A 21665-nucleotide genomic window follows, 5' to 3' on the forward strand; every position below is an offset into this window, starting at 1 on the left:
TTTCTTTTTAAAGATGCTTTTAATTGATTAACTGAAACTTAGAGATTAATCTATACTTGTTTTTTTACATTCAATTTCCCAGTCCCTTTTGTGTTTACCATAAATGTTTCTCACATTTTCTATATCAATTGTATTTCTCCCCCCCTTCCTATTTGTGTTTAATAATAATAATAATAATAATTTTATTTTTATATACTGCCAAAGCCATAGGGGCCTTCAGGTCCGTAATTACCCTGTATGTAATTGCCGTCAGTCTAGTAATTTTTTATATAAAGATATGTCTTAATTGTTAAATTCGCTTAAATGTTATTTTAAACCTTGTTCAACGCTTTGTAGTATCGAAAAAGCGTTTAATCAAAAATCTGAATAAACAATAAACAATATATGGATATACTCGTATATTTAAGGAGAGAGAGAGAGACATTACTGTATAATATTTGGCCCGTTCACATGATATCCTATTCATAGTACTTTAACACTTATTCTTGATAACCTTCCAAAGGTGTCTCTAATGAATAAAACTGGAAGCAGTATACTCTTTCCCACCACAATGAACTGCACATTCTGTTTTAAAGTTACTAAATAAAATCATCTTTCTTCAATAAATTCTGCAGTTTTCCATCTATCAATGCTATGGCCCCCTTTTATCAAGCCACATTAGGGGTTTTTATCGCTGGCCGCTGCGGTAAATGCTCTGACACTCATAGAATTTCTATGAGCGTCAGAGCTTTTACCACGGTCGCCAGCGATATTAAAAAAAAAAAAAACCCTAACGCAGCTTGTTAAAAGGGGGCCTATGTTGGCTATAAAAGTGGCAACTCGCTCGCCACAGTTTTATACATGAACAAGTAAGCCTTATTTGCAACATTTCTCGATACTAGTACAGGCGATTATATTGGCGCAATCGGACTATTGCAACTCGGTTTATTTAAGCCTGAGTGAGGACAGTTTACAGCAGCTTCAACGTATACAAAATAATAATAATTTTATTTTTGTATACCGCAATACCACAAACAGTTCAGAGCGGTTTACAGTGTAAGAGACTGTACATATACAGCGATGGTACAATGTAAGGGAATGTACTATGCAGTTGAGAGCAAGTTACAATGCAGGGGACTGTACATAGTTTAGCATAGGTATTAATATAGCGGAAGATAAAGCAGAATTATGGTGCAGGAGTCTGTACATCTACAGCAGCGATATTTATACAGTAAAAATACTGTTTGAGAGAATTAAATAGTAAGATAGAGGTGGTAGGGTTTGGTTATTTGGGGGGGAGGGGTTCGAGAAATTTATCATACAGGGATTTCCCGAAGTAAGAGTAAGATGGGGCAGATGAGATGAGGGTGGTCAGGCAATCTGTCCATCTGCCAGCTTGGAATGAGAGAGTTCTGTTAAGGAATCTTTTGTAGGTGCATCCCTTTGGGGATGGGTAGGTAAACAGATAGGCATTGCATGTGCGAGTGGTGCCTGGGAACGCAAAGTGGTGAGAGAGAGATATCGGTGACAAGCCAGTTAGGGTTTTGAAGCAGAGGCAGGCGAATTTGAAGATGATTCTTGCTTCTAGTGGCAACCAGTGAAGTTTTCTGTAGTAAGGGCTGATGTGGTCTGATTTTTTGAGGCCATAGATTAGGCGGACGGCAGTGTTTTGAATGAGTCTTAGACGTTTGATGGTTTTCTTGTAGGAGCCCAAATATATAATATTACAGTAATCCAGGCTTAAGATTAGGGATTGGACCAGCAGTCTGAAGGAGAGGAAGTCGAAGTAGTGTTTGATGGTGCAGAGTTTCCAGAGGGTATGAAAACATTTTTTGACCTGGGCATTGGTGTGATCTTCGAAGGTCAGGCATCGGTCTAGGATGACTCCAAGGATTTTGATGGTGGGATTAATAGGGTAAGTTAGACCGTTGAGTTGTAGGGTGGTGGCCGTTAATTTGTGGTTGGGACTTGCAAGGAAGAGTTTAGTCTTTTCTGGATTTAGTTTCAGTTTGAACCGAGTTGTCCAGTGTTCGACTATGGTGAGTACTGATGATATGTGCTATTCTGTTTCTTGTGATAATGAGGAGATGGGGATGACAATTGTAATGTCATCTGCATAAATGTAGGATTTCAGTTTTTGGTCTGATAACATGTGACCCAGTGATGCCATGCAGATATTGAATAGAGAAGGTGATAGGGGGGAGCCTTGTGGGACTCCACAGGGGTTGGACCAGGTATGGGAGTAGGCTCCCTCAGTGTGTACTTGGTAAATTAATCTTTGGGAAAAGAAAGTTTGATCACGTGTCTCCATTATTAAGACAACTTCATTGGCTTCCAGTTTATTACAGAATAAAGTTTAAATGTGCATATGTAGTGTTCAAACTTCTATATGGCATATTTCTTTCTTTGGTTCCACTGTCTGACTAGTCTCAGGGCACTGGTCTTTGACCTAAGGGCCGCTGCGGGAGCGGACTGCTGGTCTGACCCAGCAGCGGCAATTCTTATGTTCTTAACTCTCTTTTCCTTCCTTTAAGGGTATAAAATTTGTTGGTAAATTGAGTTGGTCTTTTTCTTTCAGATTGACTGAAATTTGGAATGATACCCCTTTCTCTATTAGAACAATGCACTCTTTTCAGTTATTTTGCAAATCTATGAAAACATTATTATTTTAACAATATTTAGATTTTCAGTCTAAGTTAGCAAAATAATTTTTTTTCTTTATTATTTCTCTGGGTTGTTTTTTTTTTTTATTATTTGTTTATGTTTTTAATCTGAGTTTTCCTTTTTTTATGCTTCTTTTGTCTCTCAGCTATTTTGCTAACCGAGTCGAGCTCCTTTTAGGTGATGACGCGGTATACAAATCCAAGGGCTCCTTATACAAAGCCACGCTAGCGGGTTTAGCGCGTGAGACTTTTAATCACGCGCTAACCCCCGCGCTGGCCGAAAAACGACCGAATGCTCAAGAGGAGATGGTAGTGGCTAGCGCGACTGGCGGTTTAGCGCACACTATTACGTGCGTTAAACCTCTACCGCAGCTTTGTAAAAGGAGTCCCAAGTTTTAGATTAGATTAAGCCCTCTATGATTTCACCAGTCTTAGTGTCTTTTTTTAATCTATAAACCTAAAACTCCTTTTTTTTTTTCTTTCTTAAGCTTTCTCCTACTGTTCTTAATTCTCTCAGTTTCACTGCTGTCTCATTTTAAATGTCAGCTCACTTCTTTAAAATCGAATAGTGATAAAGTAGAACTCTTCTTTTCATTCGGCAAAAGTTCTTTCCCCCTACTCTCCATGTTCTTTTTACCATACAATCTGTCCCACTGCCACTTCCCTGGCATAACAACCAGGATGCGGGAAGTCATCATGCCATTGTATCGAGCGATGGTGCGTCCACATCTGGAATACTGCGTTCAGTATTGGTCGCCGCACCTCAAGAAGGACATGGCGGTACTTGAGAGAGTCCAAAGGAGAGCAATGAAACTGGTAAAAGGGCTGGAACACTGCTCATACGCCGAGAGGTTGGATAGGCTGGGGCTCTTCTCTCTGGAGAAAAGGAGGCTCAGGGGAGATATGATAGAGACCTTCAAGATCATGAGGGGCATAGAGAGGGTGGATAGGGACAGATTCTTCAGACTGAAGGGGACAACAGGTATGAGGGGGCACTCGGAGAAACTGAAGGGAGACAGGTTCAAAACAAATGCAAGGAAGTTTTTTTTCACCCAAAGGGTCGTGGACACTTGGAATGCGCTACCGGAGGAAGTGATCAGGCAGAGTACGGTACAGGGATTCAAACAGGGATTGGACGGATTCCTGAGGGATAAAGGGATCGTGGGATACTGAGGGAGGAGCTGGGATGTAACACAAGTATAGGAAGTTAATCAGGTAATGAGTATAAACTAACCTGGTCTTGCATGTGCAAGACCGGAGGGCTAGGACTTCGATAGGAAGGCAGGACTTATATGGGAAACCAAGGTGGCAAGGGAGCCCCTTCTGATGATTCAGACAGGTCTTGACCTGTTTTGGGCCGCCGCGGGAGCGGACTGCTGGGCGGGATGGACCTGTGGTCTGACCCGGCGGAGGCACTGCTTATGTTCTTATGATACCTAATGATTGACGCTAATTGGTATTAATTAGAAGTTATGTGCACAACTTTCTAAGCGCATTCCATAAAGTGACGTGCGTCACTTCTAGTGCATGAATCTCAAAAGGGGGCGTGGCCAGGGAAGGAGCATGGGTGGATCATGGGAGTTCTTAAAAATGAGATGTACTGTTGTAGAGTATATCCAATCCACACACAACTTGGGGCTCCTTTTACGAAGGTGCGCTAGGGTTTTTTAGCGCACGCACAAAATTACTGCACGCTAAAGCACGCGGTAGCTGAAAATCTACCACCTCCTAAAAAGGAGGCGGTAGTGGCTAGAGCACTCGGAAATTTAACGCCTTGGTCTAAATATAGTGATGCGTACAGGTGCTAAGTTTCCAGGTTTATTTAAAATTTGATGAGTCGCTTAATCAAACTTCAAAGCGATGTACATAGCTAAAATTCATAAATCTTTCGGGGGGGACAAACATACCACATTTAGCCTTAAACAAAACGTACACATAAGGAGGAAAGCGGGAAAGAAATGCAATATTTTAAAGAAAATAAGACAAAGAGGGAATGGACAAAAGGGAGGGTAACAGTAAATAAGTAAAATCGCAAGGCAGACCCTAGAGAGTACTATCAGTTGAAAGCATCTTTAAAAAGAAAGCCTTTCAACTTTCACTTGAATCGGTCTAGCATGCGTTCTTCCCTTAGATGAATGGGAAGAGAGTAGAGAGTTGCATGGGGACAGAAATCCCACCCATCCCCGCCCGTCCCCGTCAGGATCCTCTCCGTCCCCACCCGTCCCCGCAAGGAATTACCTCCATCCCCGCTCATCCCCATAAAAAGCAGCAATTACTTCTGACAGGATCATCAATTCCACAGTTTCTTTTGTGTTTGCGCTGCTGTTTTCCTTGTGGAATCTCTTTGGTGGAACCCTTTTTTTGTTTTCTGTTCAGGTAATTAACTTATAAACCCCCTCTTTTACTAAGGCTGAAGCGTGCATTATATTATATGGACGAACCCTGCTTCCAAAGCCTTTCATCCCCGTGGGCCAGAGGGGGGTCCCCGTGGGAGTCCCATGGGACCCAAGGGATTCCCGCAATCCCCGTTCCCGTGCAGACCTCTAGAAGAGAGTTCCACAATTGCAGGGCTGTTACAGAGAAGATGTATTGTCGACGCGTATTGATGACCTTAAGAGAAGGGACCGAAAGTAAATGCTGATCAGTAGACCTAAGGATTCTTGTAGGGGTGTAAGGAATTAAGAGCCTATCAATGAAAGCTGGGGTTTTGTGAAGAAGGCATTTAAAAGTTAGTAGACATATTATATAGAATATTCTGTAAGTATCGGGAAGCCAATGTGCTTTTTTGAGAAGAGGCGAGACATGATTAAATTTTTTTTGCTTTCATAAGTTTTATTGAAACATTATGAATAATTTGAAGCCGAGGGTTCTTCAAAAAGTTTCTGCACTTTCATATTTTCACTGGAAATGGTTGCGGCGGAAGAAGTGATAAGAGGGCATTAGTAGAACGCTGGGAAAATGTATCACCAAACAGGGTGATTATGTGGGAAAAGTGATCTAATTTGCTTTTGGGATATTTAATAAATAGTGTTTAAAAAAAATAAAAGTGTGGAAACTTTTTGAAGATTCCTCGTATCCTTGGATGTCTCACCGCCATCTAAAATTGAATATGGCTAAAACAGAGTTGCTCATCTTCCCACCTGAACCCACCTCTCCGCTTCCCTCGTTCTCCGTCTCTGTGGACAACACTCTCATCCTTCCTGTTTTGTCTGCTCATAATCTCGGGGTCATCTTTGACTCTTCTCTCTCCTTCACCAACCAGGTACAACATATCGTTAAAATCTGCCTCTTCTTCCGCTATAATATTACAAAAATCTGACCCTTCCTCTTTGAGCACACTACCAAAACTCTTATCCACACCCTCATCACCTCACACTTAGACTACTGCAACTCACTACTCTCAGGTCTTCCGCTTAGCCATCTCGCTTCCCTCCAATCTGTCCAGAATTTGGTTGCATGACTTATAATCCGGGAGAGCCACTTTACTCACGTTACCCCTCTCCTAAAATCACTTCATTGGCTTTCCATCCATTTCAGACTACAAACTCCTCTTACTGACCTACAAATGCACTCACTATCTCTCTTCACTTATCTCCCCCTATGATCCCTCCTTCCCCCCCCCCGTGAGCTCTGCTCACCTGGCAAGTCGCTCCTATCTTTGCCCTTCTCTTCAACTGCCAACTCCAGACTCCGTCCCTTTTGCCTTGCTGCACCATATGCTTGGAACAAGCTGCCCAAATCCCTATGGTGGGCTCCGACTCTGGCAGGGTTCAAGGCCCAGTTAAAAGCCCACCTCTTTGAGAGTGCTTTTGACTCTTAACTCCTCTCACCTTGGGTTCTGCGTCCCCAACTCTATGAGCTCCTTTTACTAAGCTGCGATAGCGGCTTTAGTGCACGCTTAGCGCGCGCAGAATTACCACGCACGCTAGACGCTAACGCCAGCATTGAGTTGACATTAGTTCTAGCCGCATAGTGAAGGTTTAGCAAGCGCTAAAATTCTGCACGCGCTAAAAACGCTATCGCAGCTTTGTAAAAGGAGCCCTATATGTCATGTCTGTCTGTCCAAGTTAGATTGTAAGCTCTTCCAAGCAGGGACCGTCTATAAATGTCAAAATATACAGCACTGCGTATGCCTTTTAGCACTATATAAGTCGGTGGTTCTCAACCCTATCCTAGGGGACCCCCAGCCAGTTGGGGTTTCAGGTTATCCCTAATGAATATGCATGAAAGAAATTTGCATATAATGGAGGAGACAGCCATGCAAATGTGTGTTATGCATATTCATTAGGGATATCTTGAAAACCCAACTGGCTGGGGATCCCCCAGGACAGGGTTGAAAAGCACTGATATAAGTGATAAGTGCCTTTTATAGAATCACACTAAGTGCCATTCTTTTCAGGACTGATTTTTGTAGTCACCATGTATAGAATTGGGGGGTTACTCCTTTATAAGAACATAAATATAAGAGAAAAAGTTTCTTGATTTTAAGATGCAAATGACTTGGCAAGAGACACACAAAAGCGTAGAAAAGAGTGCATAATACAACATAATTCTCAGAAATATGTTTTCTTTGAGCCATATCAGCTAACGGCTTTTCTCTCTTTATCCCCCCCTACACTGGCTGCCGATGGAGGCACGTGCAAAGTTCAAGCTGGGATGTTTTTGCTTTAAGGTACTATCCGGTTTAGCCCCTAAATATATAACTGACCTCTTCTCCTTCTCAACCAATAGACATAAGAGAAGTACACACCTGAAGTACATCTCCCCACCGGTTAGAGGATGTAAACTTAAAAGACACCATCAACATCTTCTCTCTTACCAGGCAGCATTATGGGACAAAGACCTGGAAAAACTAATTATAAACGCAAATAACTATGGTGAATTTAGGAAACACCTAAAGACATACCTGTTCTTGAAATACCTAGGTAGAGAATCTGCACGATCTCTCCCATCACAATGTCCCACCTCAATCCCCCCCCATCACAACTGTTCCCTTAAACTGCTAGCCACTATTCTTCAACTATGTAAGTTCTATTCTATTTGTAGCACCTTTCTAATCATTGTAAACCGCATAGAATTTCACGGTCCTGCGGTATATAAACTGTTATTATTATCCTATATAATAAAAAGCTAGCCGCACATGCGCACTCATACCTGCGTGATCTGTGATCCCTGATCTGTGATCCGTAGGTCCGTGGCTAACGCTCCCTCTCTCGCAGACCGCAAGGTGATGTGTGATCTTGCCGGCTCAGCTTCCCTTATTTTAAAGTTCACAGCGGCGGCGGTGGCTCCTCTCCCGGCTCCCTTACACTTAGAGCGCCTCCTGCCCCCCCCCCTCTCCGGGACTAAACGAGAAATGAAGCCGGGCCGGCCTCCGCGACAGACCAGAGGAGTCCGAGTCCTTTGCGGACCCCCCCCCCCCCCTTCCCTTCCTGCGGTCCCGACTACGAACCCGGCGATCATATCATCAGGGATGTGCCAGAGTAAATCAGGGCAGTAGAAGGGCCCGATGCAGCGTGTGAAGACTGCTGCACACGCTGCTTGATCGCCGGGTTCGTAGTCGGCCTGCGAGAAGTGAAGGGGGGGGGGGGGGGCGCCAAGGACTCTGTTCAAATAAAGCCCTGAAGCAGCGGTTAACAACTTTTGAACTGCGAAACACAGGCCACGTTGGGACAAACAGAAGCGGATTAATTATTAGGAGTGCTGTGTGTATGATCTGAAGCAGATAGAGATTGGAGGCCGAAAATTTTGAAATACGGCAGATAAGTACTGTTAATGAGCAAGGAGAATATAAGAGGTGCTGATGGACAGGGGGGAGGTAAAACAAAGGGAGAAGGGCTGCTGCTGGATAAGGGGAGCAGTGAAGGGGTGGTGGAGGACACAGGGGAGGTAAAAAGAAGGGAGAATGGACAGGGGGAACAGCCAAAAGAAAGAAAGACAGAAATACAGAAAGCGGCTAAGGAGACAGAGAGAGAAAGAAATAAAGACAGACACACACACATATTCTAGCACCTGTTAATGTAACGGGCTATAAAGCTAGTTATTATTATAATTATTATCTCCATGGTGGCCAATTTAGGTTACAAGTACCTGGCAAAGCCCCCTCCCAAAACACCAGTTACCATTAGCTAACTGGATACTGCAAAGTTAATGCAGGAGCACGTAGGTGGAATTTTTATAAATAGAGCCAAAAGTTAGGTGCTTGAGCTCTTATTCTATATAATACTGGCATAGCACGCAAGTCAAGCCTAACTTTTGGTGCCAGACTTAACGCCTAATAGAAACTAAATTAGAGGCAGCAAGTGCTTCCACTTTAATTCTTTGCATGCACCACGGGCTCATGGGAAATTTAGTGCATGACCTGTCATGAAAACAGAAGAAAAAGCCCTACAAATTGCCACAGTCGATCTGGGTTTAGCGCATGGGAAAGTCCGGCATTAGCCGTGCTAAGCCCCGATTTTCCTGCAGCTTAGTTAAAGGACCTCTTAGTCTTAGAAAACTCTGGAGTACGCTCACCACCCACAGCACATGCGGTGTTTAATGAGCCCATTTTTCTTTTCCGTTTTCTTCACATTTGGTTTTGGCGGTTGACTGATGTAACATAATTTGCCGAGTGATTTGTTGTATTATTATATGGCCCTTAACCTTGTAAGTGAGAGTTCAGAGTGGACTCTTCTCGATGCCCCGTTGTTTATTTCCCCCTCCAACCTGAAACTAAATAGTGATTGTGGCATCTGTAGTTAATTAGGAGCCTTCAAGCATGTAGCTTGGGTAAGCAGTTATTTGTTTTCTAGGAAAAAAGGTGCTGATACTCATACAGGGTCGACCTTAGGAAGCAGGTTCCATCTTCACAATAGCCCTATCCTTCTTACCAGCCACAGAGAACATAAAAGGCTTTCCCTGCACATGAATGAGAGTTGCTCTCGTGGGGATCAATTGGACAGGAGAGACGGGGATTACGACGAACCTCTGCGCAAATCATTCGCATGCAAAATTTATTGTGCATCAATAGCTCCTTTATAATCAGACAAAAATCGGATTGGAGCAGACCCACGCGGTCTTACTGATCCTGTTTAGTGCATATAGCCCCGTTGTGGCCCCAAGCTAGGCTTGCACCCTCAAATTTTAATCTCTGATCTTTCCTAACCCTTCTCGCTTAACCCTTCTTTTTGTCATATCCCTTATTTGTCTCATTTTCTATCGATTATCAATTTTCTATCGGGCCTATTCTCTTCTGAAATGGGACACATTGCTTTGACCCCACTACTGAAAAAAATCTGATCGACCCCTCCACTCCATCCAGCTATCATCCAATAGCAAATATCCCTCTCCTAACCAAGATACTAGAGTCTATCGTATCTTCCCAACTCTCATCCTACTTAGAAAGATTCTCTATTCTCCTTCCTTACCAATATGGATTCAGACCCAATTTCAGCACCGAATCCCTATTGGCCTCACTTATCTCTAAGGTTCAACAACTTCATTCTCGTAATAAGTTTGTTGTTCTCTTACAATTTGACCTTTCTGCTGCTTTTGACGTAGTCCATCATGATATTCTAGTTTTCCAACTTTCCGAGATAGGCATCAACTCCACAGTTCTAGACTGGTTCTCAAAATTCTTACGTTCCCGTTCTTACACCATTAACATGAACGGCACCTCATCCTCCCCCTGGAAACCGACATATGGAGTCCCGCAAGGTTCACCTCTATCTCCTATTCTTTTCAATATCTATATGTCCTCTCTGAAACTCCTCCATCTATCCCCCCTTGAAACACTTTACACCTATGCTGATGACATCCTTGTCCTCCTCGAGACCGACTCGAACCTCACTAACCTCTCCGAGAACATATCCTCATGTATATCGAACCTCCAAAACTGGGCCCTCACTGTTCAAATGAAACTAAACGAGTCCAAAACAAAACTACTTTGGCTTGATCCAATATTAGACCATTTACCCACCTCCATTCCACTGTCCTCCGGCCCCACACTACAGCTTGAGTTCTCAAGCAAAGTTCTGAGCATCATCGTGGACTCCTCACTATCCTTCAAAGACCACCTCCACTCCCTGGTAAAAAAATGCTTCTTTAGCCTTCATATGCTGAGGAAAGTGAGATCCTGTTTCCATCAAAAACACTTTGCCGTGCTTGTACAATCCATCATCCTCTCCAGATTAGACTATTGCAACTCTATCTACTTAAGCCTAACTAAGAAAAGCCTCCTCAGACTCCAGCAGATTCAGAATGCTGCGGCTAAGCTTATTTTCGCAAAAAATAAATTTGATCACGTCTCACCACTTCTGTCCAAGCTTCACTGGCTTCCAATAATCTCCAGGGTCCATTTCAAATGTGCCTGCCTAACTTTCAAGATCCTTCACGGCATTCTTCCTCCCGTTGTTCCACTATCTTGGAATTCCTCTAATCCCAATTCCACCAAATCCTCCCAAAAATTAAAACTATCCTTCCCGTCTATAAAAGGTATATCCATTGCTGGAAAACTAGGGACATCCCTCCCCTTTAGAATCACCAAGCTCTGGAACAACCTTACATCCCCTCTCCGAAATTCGAGCTCCCTCCAACTCTTCCGAAAACATCTGAAAACTTGGCTTTTCTCAAAAATGTACCCTCTCTGGTACCCCAAACCCTCTATTCCTCCTTTACTCTTATTCCACAACCATCCTTTGGAGTTCCATTCTATCTTAGTCCTGTAAACCGTGCCGAGCTCTACAATCGCGGAGAAGATGCGGTATACAAACCTAAGGTTTAGTTTAGTTAGTTTAGTTTAGTTAAATTCTTACCCTTTTTTCCCAATTGTACTGTATGTCTTGTATGTCATGTTTACGTCGCATGTATTGTTTCCCTGAACGTTGTAACAATTTTGCTTTTAACCATGTTCATTGCTTAGAAGTATGATTAAACGATTAATCAAATTTTAAATAAAACCTGAAACTTGAAAACTTATTCGGTTTTTAAAGCAGGTCTAGCTCCAAACATCTATATGGCATCCTGGACGTGTTGGTAAATGTTTGATTATAATTATCACCACAAGACATCCAAGCGCTAAGCACACCCTAAACCCACCCATAACATGCCTCCAACATGCCCCCTTGAAACTTTGGACGTACTGCAGACAAGAAGTCAAGCAAGACATCTAGAAAGTCTGTTTCGAAAATGACTGCTTGGACGTCTTGGCCACTTTATACCATTTTTGGACATCTTTCGTTTTTTGAACATGAGCCCCATATACTGTATCATCTCTCTAATTATTTCAATAGCTAAGAGGGAGGTAATAGAAAAGAGGAAGAAAATATTTACTTACATGGTTTCCTAGACTGGTCAAAGCTGGAAATCAAAACTTGCTTAACTTTCACCACACTCCACTTGTGATCATCGTTAGTCTCATCAACATGACCCATCTCAAATTCAGCTTTTACCAGATCCGATGCGTGGTAAGGACTTGGGGACTTTCTTAGGCCTGAGTAACTATCAGAAGGCTCCATTCCAAAACAGTCATTTTCATATGTGATTTTGTCTTCTCTGCTTCGTTCAGGCTCCTGGTTGAAATTCCCTTGTAATTCATTTTCTTGGAATGATTCCATTTCCTCTTGTGTCGTTGAACCAGTAAGACAGTTGTCTTCTGTTTTCTGGGATCCCTGACAGCTTGGAACTTGAACCTTCATTACCTGCTGCGAAATGAAGCCGTAAGTCACCTTCTCAGGATTCATCTTGGAGACCTCATATTCATAACAATATCTGATCATATCTTTGGGTAGCGACTGAACAGAGTGTCGAGCTTCCTTAAGTCTTTCTTTAATGTTGTTCTTTAGAGTTCAATGATCAATGTACTCTTAAGTAGTTCTTACACTTAAGACGTGTCTCAGTAAAAGATTAACACAGGAATGTGTGATTTCCCCTGCCTAGATTTTACTTTCTTACAGTCTTTTCTTCCAGGTCACAACCTTACATACCAGGGCGCAGATATAAACAGATTGTTGTGACTTTCTGCATTGTTTTTCAGTGTCCCACCAAGGACTTATCGGTTTCCAACAAGTGTGTAGATGTTTCTGCTGAGTTCTCGGAGAAACCCTCTCTGTTTTGCTCTTGTTCGCTCTTTTTAGCAGTCAGGACTCTTGCATGACCGGTTTCATTTTGCATTTGAGAACTGGAACAACTTCTTCTTACAGACATATGCAAGCATTTTTTTTTTCCTGCTCATAGAACATTGGCTCATTGAGACTCATCCAAGAGAACTGAACGTGAGCCAAAATGAATGCACAGGTTTGCTGCTGAGAGTTCAAAGATGCTCGGGGGGCTTTTCTTCTTTTTTTTTTTTTTTTTTTTTTACAATCTTTTTAAGTTGGGCATCATCATCTCATGCCTAAATGTAAAATAAAACAGGAAATTGTAATGAAAAGGGATCACGCAAGCCCGCGAGATACAAATAAACAAAAACAAAGCATGCCATCTGGAAACTATACTTTAAAATGAACTTAGATGTTGAAAAAAGAGCTCAGAGCTAAGCTGCCAAAGTACATAAACAAGAATCGTTCAGGAGAAAATTATAAATACAAGTCATCAAACATATTCTCCCTTCCTTTTAATCCAACCATAGATCATCTATTTATAAGATGGACTGTCAAATATGGGATATTAACATATGCATTAAAAAATCTTCCGAATCCACATATTAAAATCACCATAATAATATCGTAACTATCCCAATGTTTCATTTCATAAATATTTTTTCTAAAATATTACTACAATGATAATGATAGAGATGGATGGATGAAAAGTAGATGCATCCATAAGGCAGTGATATCCCTGAAACAGAATCCAATGAAACATGATATCATGTCAAGATATGTCTCAGGTTAGAGTTGGAGATATTGTAAACTGAAGATAAGTGAAACATAAGGAATCCCTCAATGACTTTTACTTTGATTTCAGAAGCAGCATTAGGAACTGGAGTTTTGGGGTTTAGTGGGAGTCGACTCCTGAAGAAGTATTTTAAGAAACGGAGCTTCGGGAAGGGGTAAAACGCGGACCTCATAGACCTTGTGGCCCTCGCGGATCTTAACCGCACAGTTGAGGTTTCAGATTTCATGTCTGCAGGTCCACGTTTTAGCCCCTCATTCCACCGCTGTAACTGTTGCCGTTTCTGACCCCCCACGGATCTGTGCTTATTAATAATAATTAATTTGAGGAAACACTTCAGCTACGGGAGGTCTGTGTTTTACCCCAGAGCTGCGGCAGGAAAACGTACTTTTGTTTGGTTCAAGCTGGTCTTGAATCCAGATCAGCAGAGCCCAAGACAGCTGTCTTAACCTCTAGGCTACTATCATAGCTTATGAAAGGCTAACGTTTTGCCACTTTTAGTCTCAGCATAGGTCATGGCTCTCACAGACCTCCATGACACTAGCGCTAATGGACCCTAATGCTTCTCCCTGTGATGAGACTAAAAGTGGCAAAACGTTAGCATTTCACAAGCTTATTAAGGACGTGCGGTTAAGATCCACGAGGTCTGTGAGGTCCACGTTTCATCCCTTCCCAAGTCAGTTAAGTATCCACTAACTAGTAAATTGCTGCAAGTTAAGACTACTATATGTGCACTATTGTTGATTAAAAGGAACTATCTTATATTCTTATGTTTAACAAGACCAGCTGGTGCCGATAATTAGCAATTAACACCTAATTGATGTTATTTGGCACTAATTAAATGTTACATGCATAAGAACATAGGGTTAGATTCACTAAGCTCTGATCCGTGTCCGTTTGCATGCAGGCCGACAAATTCACTAAAGGCCTGCATGCAAATGGAGATGATCCTTGGCATGCTCCCAGCCAACTGCATGGATCGCTAAAGCCCTGACAGTAGTGACATGAGAAACAGCCTCCTGTCACTGCTGTCAGGGCTTCTGCCGGCTTAAAATTTTTTTATTTTTTTTTTAAATCGGGCACATAATTTGCGTGTTTTACACATGCAAAATATCTGCTCTATAAAAAAAAAATGACCCCCCCCCTGCCAACAAGTGCCCCGAACACTCCTCCCTCCCCGAACCCCACAAAAAATTTGCCCCGCCGCTTAAAATTATGGCAGGAGGGTTCCCACTCCCTCCTGCCATCGGTCCCACCCACCCAAAAACTAATGGCAGGAGAGATGCCAACTCCAGCCTGCCACCCCCTCCCCCCACCCTTTACCTTTAACGGAGCAGGAGGGGTGCTCAATCCCTCCTGCTCCAATGCCTCCTGCAATGAGTCTGAGGCCTTAGGTCCCGCCCTGGTGCATCATGTGATGCACGGGGCAGGGCCTAAGGCCATGATTGGCTCAGGTGCCTTGGGCTCCTCCCTTGGGAGGGGCCTGGAGCGCCTCAGCCAATCAGGGACTTCCTTAGGGATGAGTCTAAAGAAGTCCCTGATTGTCCATTGTTTTGGGGTTAAAACCACGGGCTGGCAATTACAGAATATAAAAAAGGAAGAATTTATTTTTATGCATTCTGCAAAAGTGCATTGCCAGCCCGTGGTTTTAAAGGGCAGGAGAGCCGGTAAGAAGTGAAGCGATTGGTCCTCAGCAGTCGCTTCACTTCTGATCGGCAAGCCCAATTGGTCTTCCTTTTTCTGTGTAGTGAATCGCGACCCTGCCTACTTTGCATGCCGTTTCCCCTAATTTGCATGCACGGATTGGAAGCGGGTCGCAGGAGAGGTTAGTGAGTCAGGCCGGAGGGAAATATGGTCATAAAAGGGTCGCAAACAAATCGGTACACGATCGGTTTGCTTTGTGAATCGAGCCCATAATTTGGTAGGTGCATTCTATAAAGTGGGGTGCATCATTTGTAGTGCATGAATCTGAAAAGAGCATGGCCAGAAGAGGAGCATGGGTGGATCATGGGCACTCCTACAAGTTAAGCACATGCACAACTTGGGGCTCAAGGATCTCACGTATGAAGAAAGATTAAAAAAATTGCGGTTGTACTCACTTGAGGAAAGAAGAAAACGGGGAGATATGATTGAAACATATAAGTACATCACGGGATGCATCGAGTCAGAAGATGATATCTTCTGGCTCATGGGACCCTCGACCACCAGAGGGCATCCGCTGAAGATCAGGGGAGGGAAGTTTCATGGCGACTCCAGGAAGTACTTCTTCACCGAAAGAGTAGTGGATCATTGGAACAGACTCCCACTCCAGGTGATAAAGGCCAGCAGCGTGACGGATTTTAAGAGAAAATGGGATACTCACGTGGGATCTTTAAGGGAGTAAATTCAGGGGAGGGGATACTTGGAATGGGCAGACTTGGTGGGCTATAGCTCTTTTCTGCTGCTTTTTTCTATGTTTCTATGATGGCACAGATATTTGGCAGATAAAGGCCAAATGGCCACAGCATCCACTATCTCCTCCTCTCCCTATTGGCTAAGGCTCTTAACATTTGCATCTCCTCCTCTCCCTATTGGCTAAGGCTCTTTACACCTGCATTGTGATGTCATAGAACTTTATGGTTATAGAAACATAGAAACATGATGGCAGATAAAGGCCAAATGGCCCATCCAGAGCATCCACTATCTCCTCCTCTCCCTATTGGCTAAGGCTCTTTACATCTGCATTGTGAGGTCATAGGGCTTTATGGTTATAGAAACAGACTCCCACTCCAGGTGATAAAGGCCAGCAGCGTGACAGATTTTAAGAGAAAATGGGATACTCAAGTGGGATCTTTAAGGGAGTAAATTCAGGGGAGGGGATACTTGGAATGGGCAGACTTGGTGGGCTATAGCCCTTTTCTGCTGCTTTTTTTTCTATGCTTCTATGTTTCTAACTTAGGCACAGATATTTAGGCCTGGTTTTCTTTACTCTAAATGAGTGTGCCTAAATTTTAGTGACATGTACGGCCACTAACGTGATTTGATATATGTGGTGCATGCTTTCTAGTTGGTGATGATCATTTTAGTGCTGTATAGAGAATCAGGCCCTTAGGGGTTAATTCTGTGAGTACCACATGGTGAGAGCCTGTACTATAATGGCATCTGGGCATCCAAATTCCTTTATAGAATACTAGCATAACTCTGCATCTGCATGCCCAAAATCTAGATGCGTACAGCTTAATATTCAAAGACCTAGCTTAGCTACAGATGCCTAAATACAGCACGACCACATGTGAATATCCCCCTTTGCATGAAGCAGATTGCTGCCTTTTTTTAATGAATAAAATAAGGCAACAGTTTTAACTGCTTTCCTCCTACACAAATATTTTTGGCAGGAGCTCCTGACTTTAAAGTTGCCAATCCAGGAAAGAGATATTCTCAGAACACGTCTCCAAGCTTCTCTTAAAGAAGGTGCAGCAATGAGGCAAAGTATCGGATTAGAAGTCAAGAAGAAATGGGTAGAAATGGCAAACTTTCATCAAACAAATGCAGGAGGCATAAGGCTCATGTTCATAATGGGTCATGAACATGAAAATGAATGATATAAATGGCAGCATTTGCTATCAGTAGCTATCACCTTGGAGACCGACAAATTGTACTGGATGGAATGTTTGAACGTCTCCTTTCCCCTCTCCTCTCTGCCTCCCCTTTCCCCTTCCCCTCTCCCCTTCCCCATCTCCACTCCCCCCTCTTTTTCTCTCCCCTCCCCTTCCTCTCCCTTCCTGCCCACTTAAAAGTCGTCTTGAACCTGTATAAGTAGGAGCAACGCACAAATAGAAGATTAGATTAGATTAGATTAATTTCATTCCTAATTACTGTTCTCTCCACTTTCCTTTGGCTCCTACTCACCCATCCTCTTGTTTTTCCCCTATTGGTTTTCTTTCCTATCAAATATTCTACTTCTTACCCTCCTTCCCCTTTGGCACAGTAAGTCCTGTAGGTCCATTGTACGTTTGACATATTGTACCCTTTGAATGTTGTACATTTTTTTTAGTTATGTTCATCGCTTAGAAGTATGATTAAGCGATCTATCAAATTTTAAATAGAACTTGAAATTTGAAACTTGAAACCTATCTTGTGTGGCAGAAATGAGTATAAATTATGAATATGATATAAAATGAACTTCTGTGCATATCTACCTGTATAATATAACTCTCTGGGCCACCCCATTACCAGCGGTGTAACCAGACTTCAAATTTAGGGTGGAGACAAAAAGTCCTTTCTACCCTCTTCACAAAAAAATAATTTAGGTTGTAAGCCCATTCGGCGCAGCAGAAAAAGTACCTGCACATAGAATGTATGTAAACCACTTTGATTGTCCCCACAGAGAGATAGTTATCAAATTCATTGCCCTTAAAACCAAACATGCACATTTTACTAAGATTTCACACAAATTTGTGAAGACTGCATATTATTTGCAGAGTATGCACTGTTTCCGAAAGATTGTGTGCTCTCCCAAGAACATGTACTTTTCGCCGAGATTTCACACTATTTGTGAAGAATGCATATTATTTGCAACGAGTATGCACTGTTTTCAAAAGTGCATGCGGTTTATCCTGATTGTGCCTGCAGACACGCACCACTGGGAAAGGATGCACCCTCTTTCTAACAGAGTGTCCCTTCTTTGTAAATAGTGCACTTTTTGGAAGAGTGTGCACTATTAATGGATACACAGAAAAAAAACCTTTTTTTGGGGGGGGGGAAGGTTGTCATTTTGGGACAAAAAATAAATGCACATCCCTACTAACAAGTTACAACCAGGTGAACAAAAGGAGTTGGACATTCGAGTTTCTTACAAATACTACTTGGTGTCTTATTTCTCACTAGCTTATCACCTGGCGTTGCCCGGATATTTATGTATCCTAATCTTCCAGTATCGGATCGATTTTTATATGTCATCCCCCTTCCCTGCCCCACAGTATTTTTCCCCAGATAGTAAGTCATATGTGTACCAAGTTTGGTTGAAATCTCTCCATGTGTTTCAGAGTTATGCTGGAACATACATACATACATACATCCGATTCTATATATATATAGATTAACACTTAAATCTGCAATGCATTTGGCTAGTAAACATGGCTTTTACAAAACATTTTAATATGACTTTCCAATAGACTCAGCCCAGCACTTTCACTCTCTCCCTTCTACAGCAATCAGTGTGCTTTGGACACTTTGAAAAGGGTGTGAGCAAGACTGTCATTCCCGTTGAAAAAGGGCCAGAAAGATTAATATTGCAGGAGATTTTCGAGCAGCACATTTCAGCTCCAGGGTGCCAACGAGCAGCCTGTAAGTGGAGCTGATAATAGAATTTGCAGTGGGAGCAATTAAAGGGAGCAGGAGAAAACCTTTGCAGATAATCGAGCGTGCCCTGTGATAATGCAGTTTATGAGAGAGGTAAAGTATTGTAATGCTTAATATCTGATATTATTAGGACCGTGGTGGAGTAGTAGAGGGAAAAATATCAACCCCATCACTAAAATACATCAATATCAAATATTTTTTCAGAGGAAAAGTCTTGACATACAGTAAAACCTTGACATGCTTGTAATCCAAAATACTCATATATCAAAGCGAATTTCCCCATAAGAAATAATGGAAACTCAGACGATTCGTTCCACAACCCCAAAACTTTAACCCAAAATACTATACGTACTTGTATTGCAAGACCTCGCTCATTTAGAACAGTCACTACACTCCCGCAACGTCGGAGAGAGAACCATTGGCTCAGTTGTGATGATGTGACGCGTGTATGCCGTATGTACTCATATTGCAAGACTTTGTTTGTTTAGAACAGTCACTACACTCCCGCAGCGTCAGAGAGAGAAGAACCATCGGCGCAGTTGTGATGTGTGTACACTGTATGCACTTGTATTGCAAGACCTTGCTTGTATATCAAGTTAAAATTTAATCAAATGTTTTGATTGTCTTGCAAAACACTTGCATAACAAGTTACTTGCAATCCAAGGTTTTACTGTATATTAAGAGATGAAAACTATCCTGAAAAATGACTTTATTTTCAAAGGAGTTCCAACAAATGTTACCCAGAACGCACAGATAAGGGCTGCAGGGAGCAGAATAGTCTGGTTTCAGGGAGATAAGCCTTCAGACTGGAGATAGCAGCCAAATGATTTGACTTTTCGGGAGTTCGCTCTTCACTCACGGCCAGGAACGAATCTCCAGTGCCTCAGCTTTCACTCCATCTGTGTGTGGTCCACGATCAGATGCTGTTCGGGGCATGCTTAGCATTTCAGACAGGTTACGTATTGACAAGACTTATGTAAACCAAAAAAGAGCTCTCCGGGAACAGGTGTTGTTTCTGGTAACTATCGCTAGTATAGTCCACTTCGGGTTAGCTCCTGGGCCACCTCATTAATCAAAGCATCATACATTCCAGATCCACATGCCAAATCTGTGTATCATCCAACATCAGTCTTTTTCGGTGAGGAACTGACCGGTATCTGTAAAGCAGTGTAATCCATGTAAATCGGACAACCACAAAGCACACCTGCAGTGCAAGATCTTACCCTTTCCGGATCCACAAACGAGTAAAACTATGCTGAAACTAATCAAGTCACTGGTTAGACAAGGCAGGAAGTACTTTGAATCCACTAATGAGCTCCAGCCAGAGCAAAGCATGTATTAAAAATGTGCTTGCAGTCTGTCCAATTTATGTACAAAGCCTGATGATCAGACAACATTTTATCTGAGTTAGGATGTGGTTAGGCATTGTGTCAAAGTACATGCCGACTGGACTTCCCATGAGCCCTTGCAGCAAGTCTCCCATTCCACCCATAGCAGCTGGGTTACAGCTTCTACACTTCAATGGTTGGGAATTTGGCATGAAATTCCTCTGGCCTTTGTACCACCGAGATTAAAACGAGAGCCTATTCTTCTCTGTGACACTGATTTACAAGCAATGATTTCACAGGTGATGACTAACCCAGTTTTCCTTTTTTTCCCTATTATACATTGTGTGTGTGTGTGTACACAAAATAAAAGTCGTGTTAAAACATTATGAATGTCTAGCGAATCACCTGTGCCATAGGTAGGAAGGGCTCAATGGTCCTGATTTAAGATTGCTGCTGACCTCTGTGTGACCTTGGACGAGCTGACTTGCTTCAGTCAGTTTAAGACAGGGGTCTCAAAGTCCCTCCACGAGGGCCGCAATCCAGTCGGGTTTTCAGGATTTCCCCAATGAATATGCATGAGATCTATTAGCATACAATGAAAGCAGTGCATGCAAATAGATCTCATGCATATTCATTAGCGAAATCCTGAAAACCCGACTGGATTGTGGCCCTCGAGGAGGGACTTTGAGACCCCTGGTTTAAGTGAACTTGAGTAAAGTATGATTTTTACTAACACACTATGCTATCTTCTTTGCAAAGCCTAGACTAGAGGGTCTCCTTCCTTTACCTGATAATTGCTCACACTCTTGTGCTTAACAGGGGTCATTTTACTAAATTATGTTCATCAGGTTTTCTATTCCACCTTTACCTATTCAGTTCAAAATCTGATTACATGACAAGAGGTTGGGTCACTTACCCAGGAAATTACCAATGGACTGTTTGACACGGACATTCAATAGAGTTGCTAGTACAGGTAGATCAGTACAGTATTAATACAGTTAGGTCATAATTACAAATACATAGTTACACGTTCAAGTAGGTCATCGTTGGCTCATCATTATGTCCCAGGAGTCGCATTAGACAGTTTAGAAATTAGCTTTTACAATTACCATTTCATTTACTTCAGGGTTGGCTCCGTGTCTTGGTAGAGAAATGCTTTTAAAAAGTTTTCTGAACCTGATGATCTTAGTGGTAGTTGGTTCCAGCATTTTGCTAATTGATATTGGATGGATAATGTAATTTGCCTGGTAGACTTTATATTGTATGCTGAGAATTTTAAGTGGAAAAGATTTCTGGTGGAATATCTGTTGGAGGCAACTTGGGTAGTTAGGGTAGGTAGTCGTGGGCATTCCCTGTCAGGATCTTAAAGGTGGTGATGCCTAATTTAAACTTGATCCTTGCAGTTATGGGAAGCCAATGTAGTTTCATATAGTAGGGCTGCAGGTGTTCCGATTTGGGAAAGGGTAAAACGCGGACCTGACGG

The 21665-nt window shown here is 42.4% G+C and overlaps 1 protein-coding gene across 3 annotated transcripts in view; it reads right to left on the reverse strand.

Annotated features, from left to right (window-relative positions):
- Window positions 1-21665, reverse strand: part of SYNPO (synaptopodin) — a 146685-nt gene that overhangs the window by 92311 nt on the left and 32709 nt on the right. For 2 of the 3 annotated variants that reach the window (XM_033927723.1, XM_033927720.1), the window contains one exon: window positions 11959-13017. In XM_033927723.1, the coding sequence (XP_033783614.1) occupies window positions 11959-12400 (442 nt within the window). In that variant the 5' untranslated portion in view covers window positions 12401-13017. Of the gene's footprint in view, window positions 1-11958; window positions 13018-19605; window positions 20186-21665 lie in introns of those variants that run through there. The other variant, XM_033927722.1, reaches the window with a different exon arrangement.

This window comes from Geotrypetes seraphini, chromosome 18 (genome assembly GCF_902459505.1).
Source record: "Geotrypetes seraphini chromosome 18, aGeoSer1.1, whole genome shotgun sequence".
NCBI classification, from domain to species: Eukaryota; Metazoa; Chordata; class Amphibia; order Gymnophiona; family Dermophiidae; genus Geotrypetes; species Geotrypetes seraphini.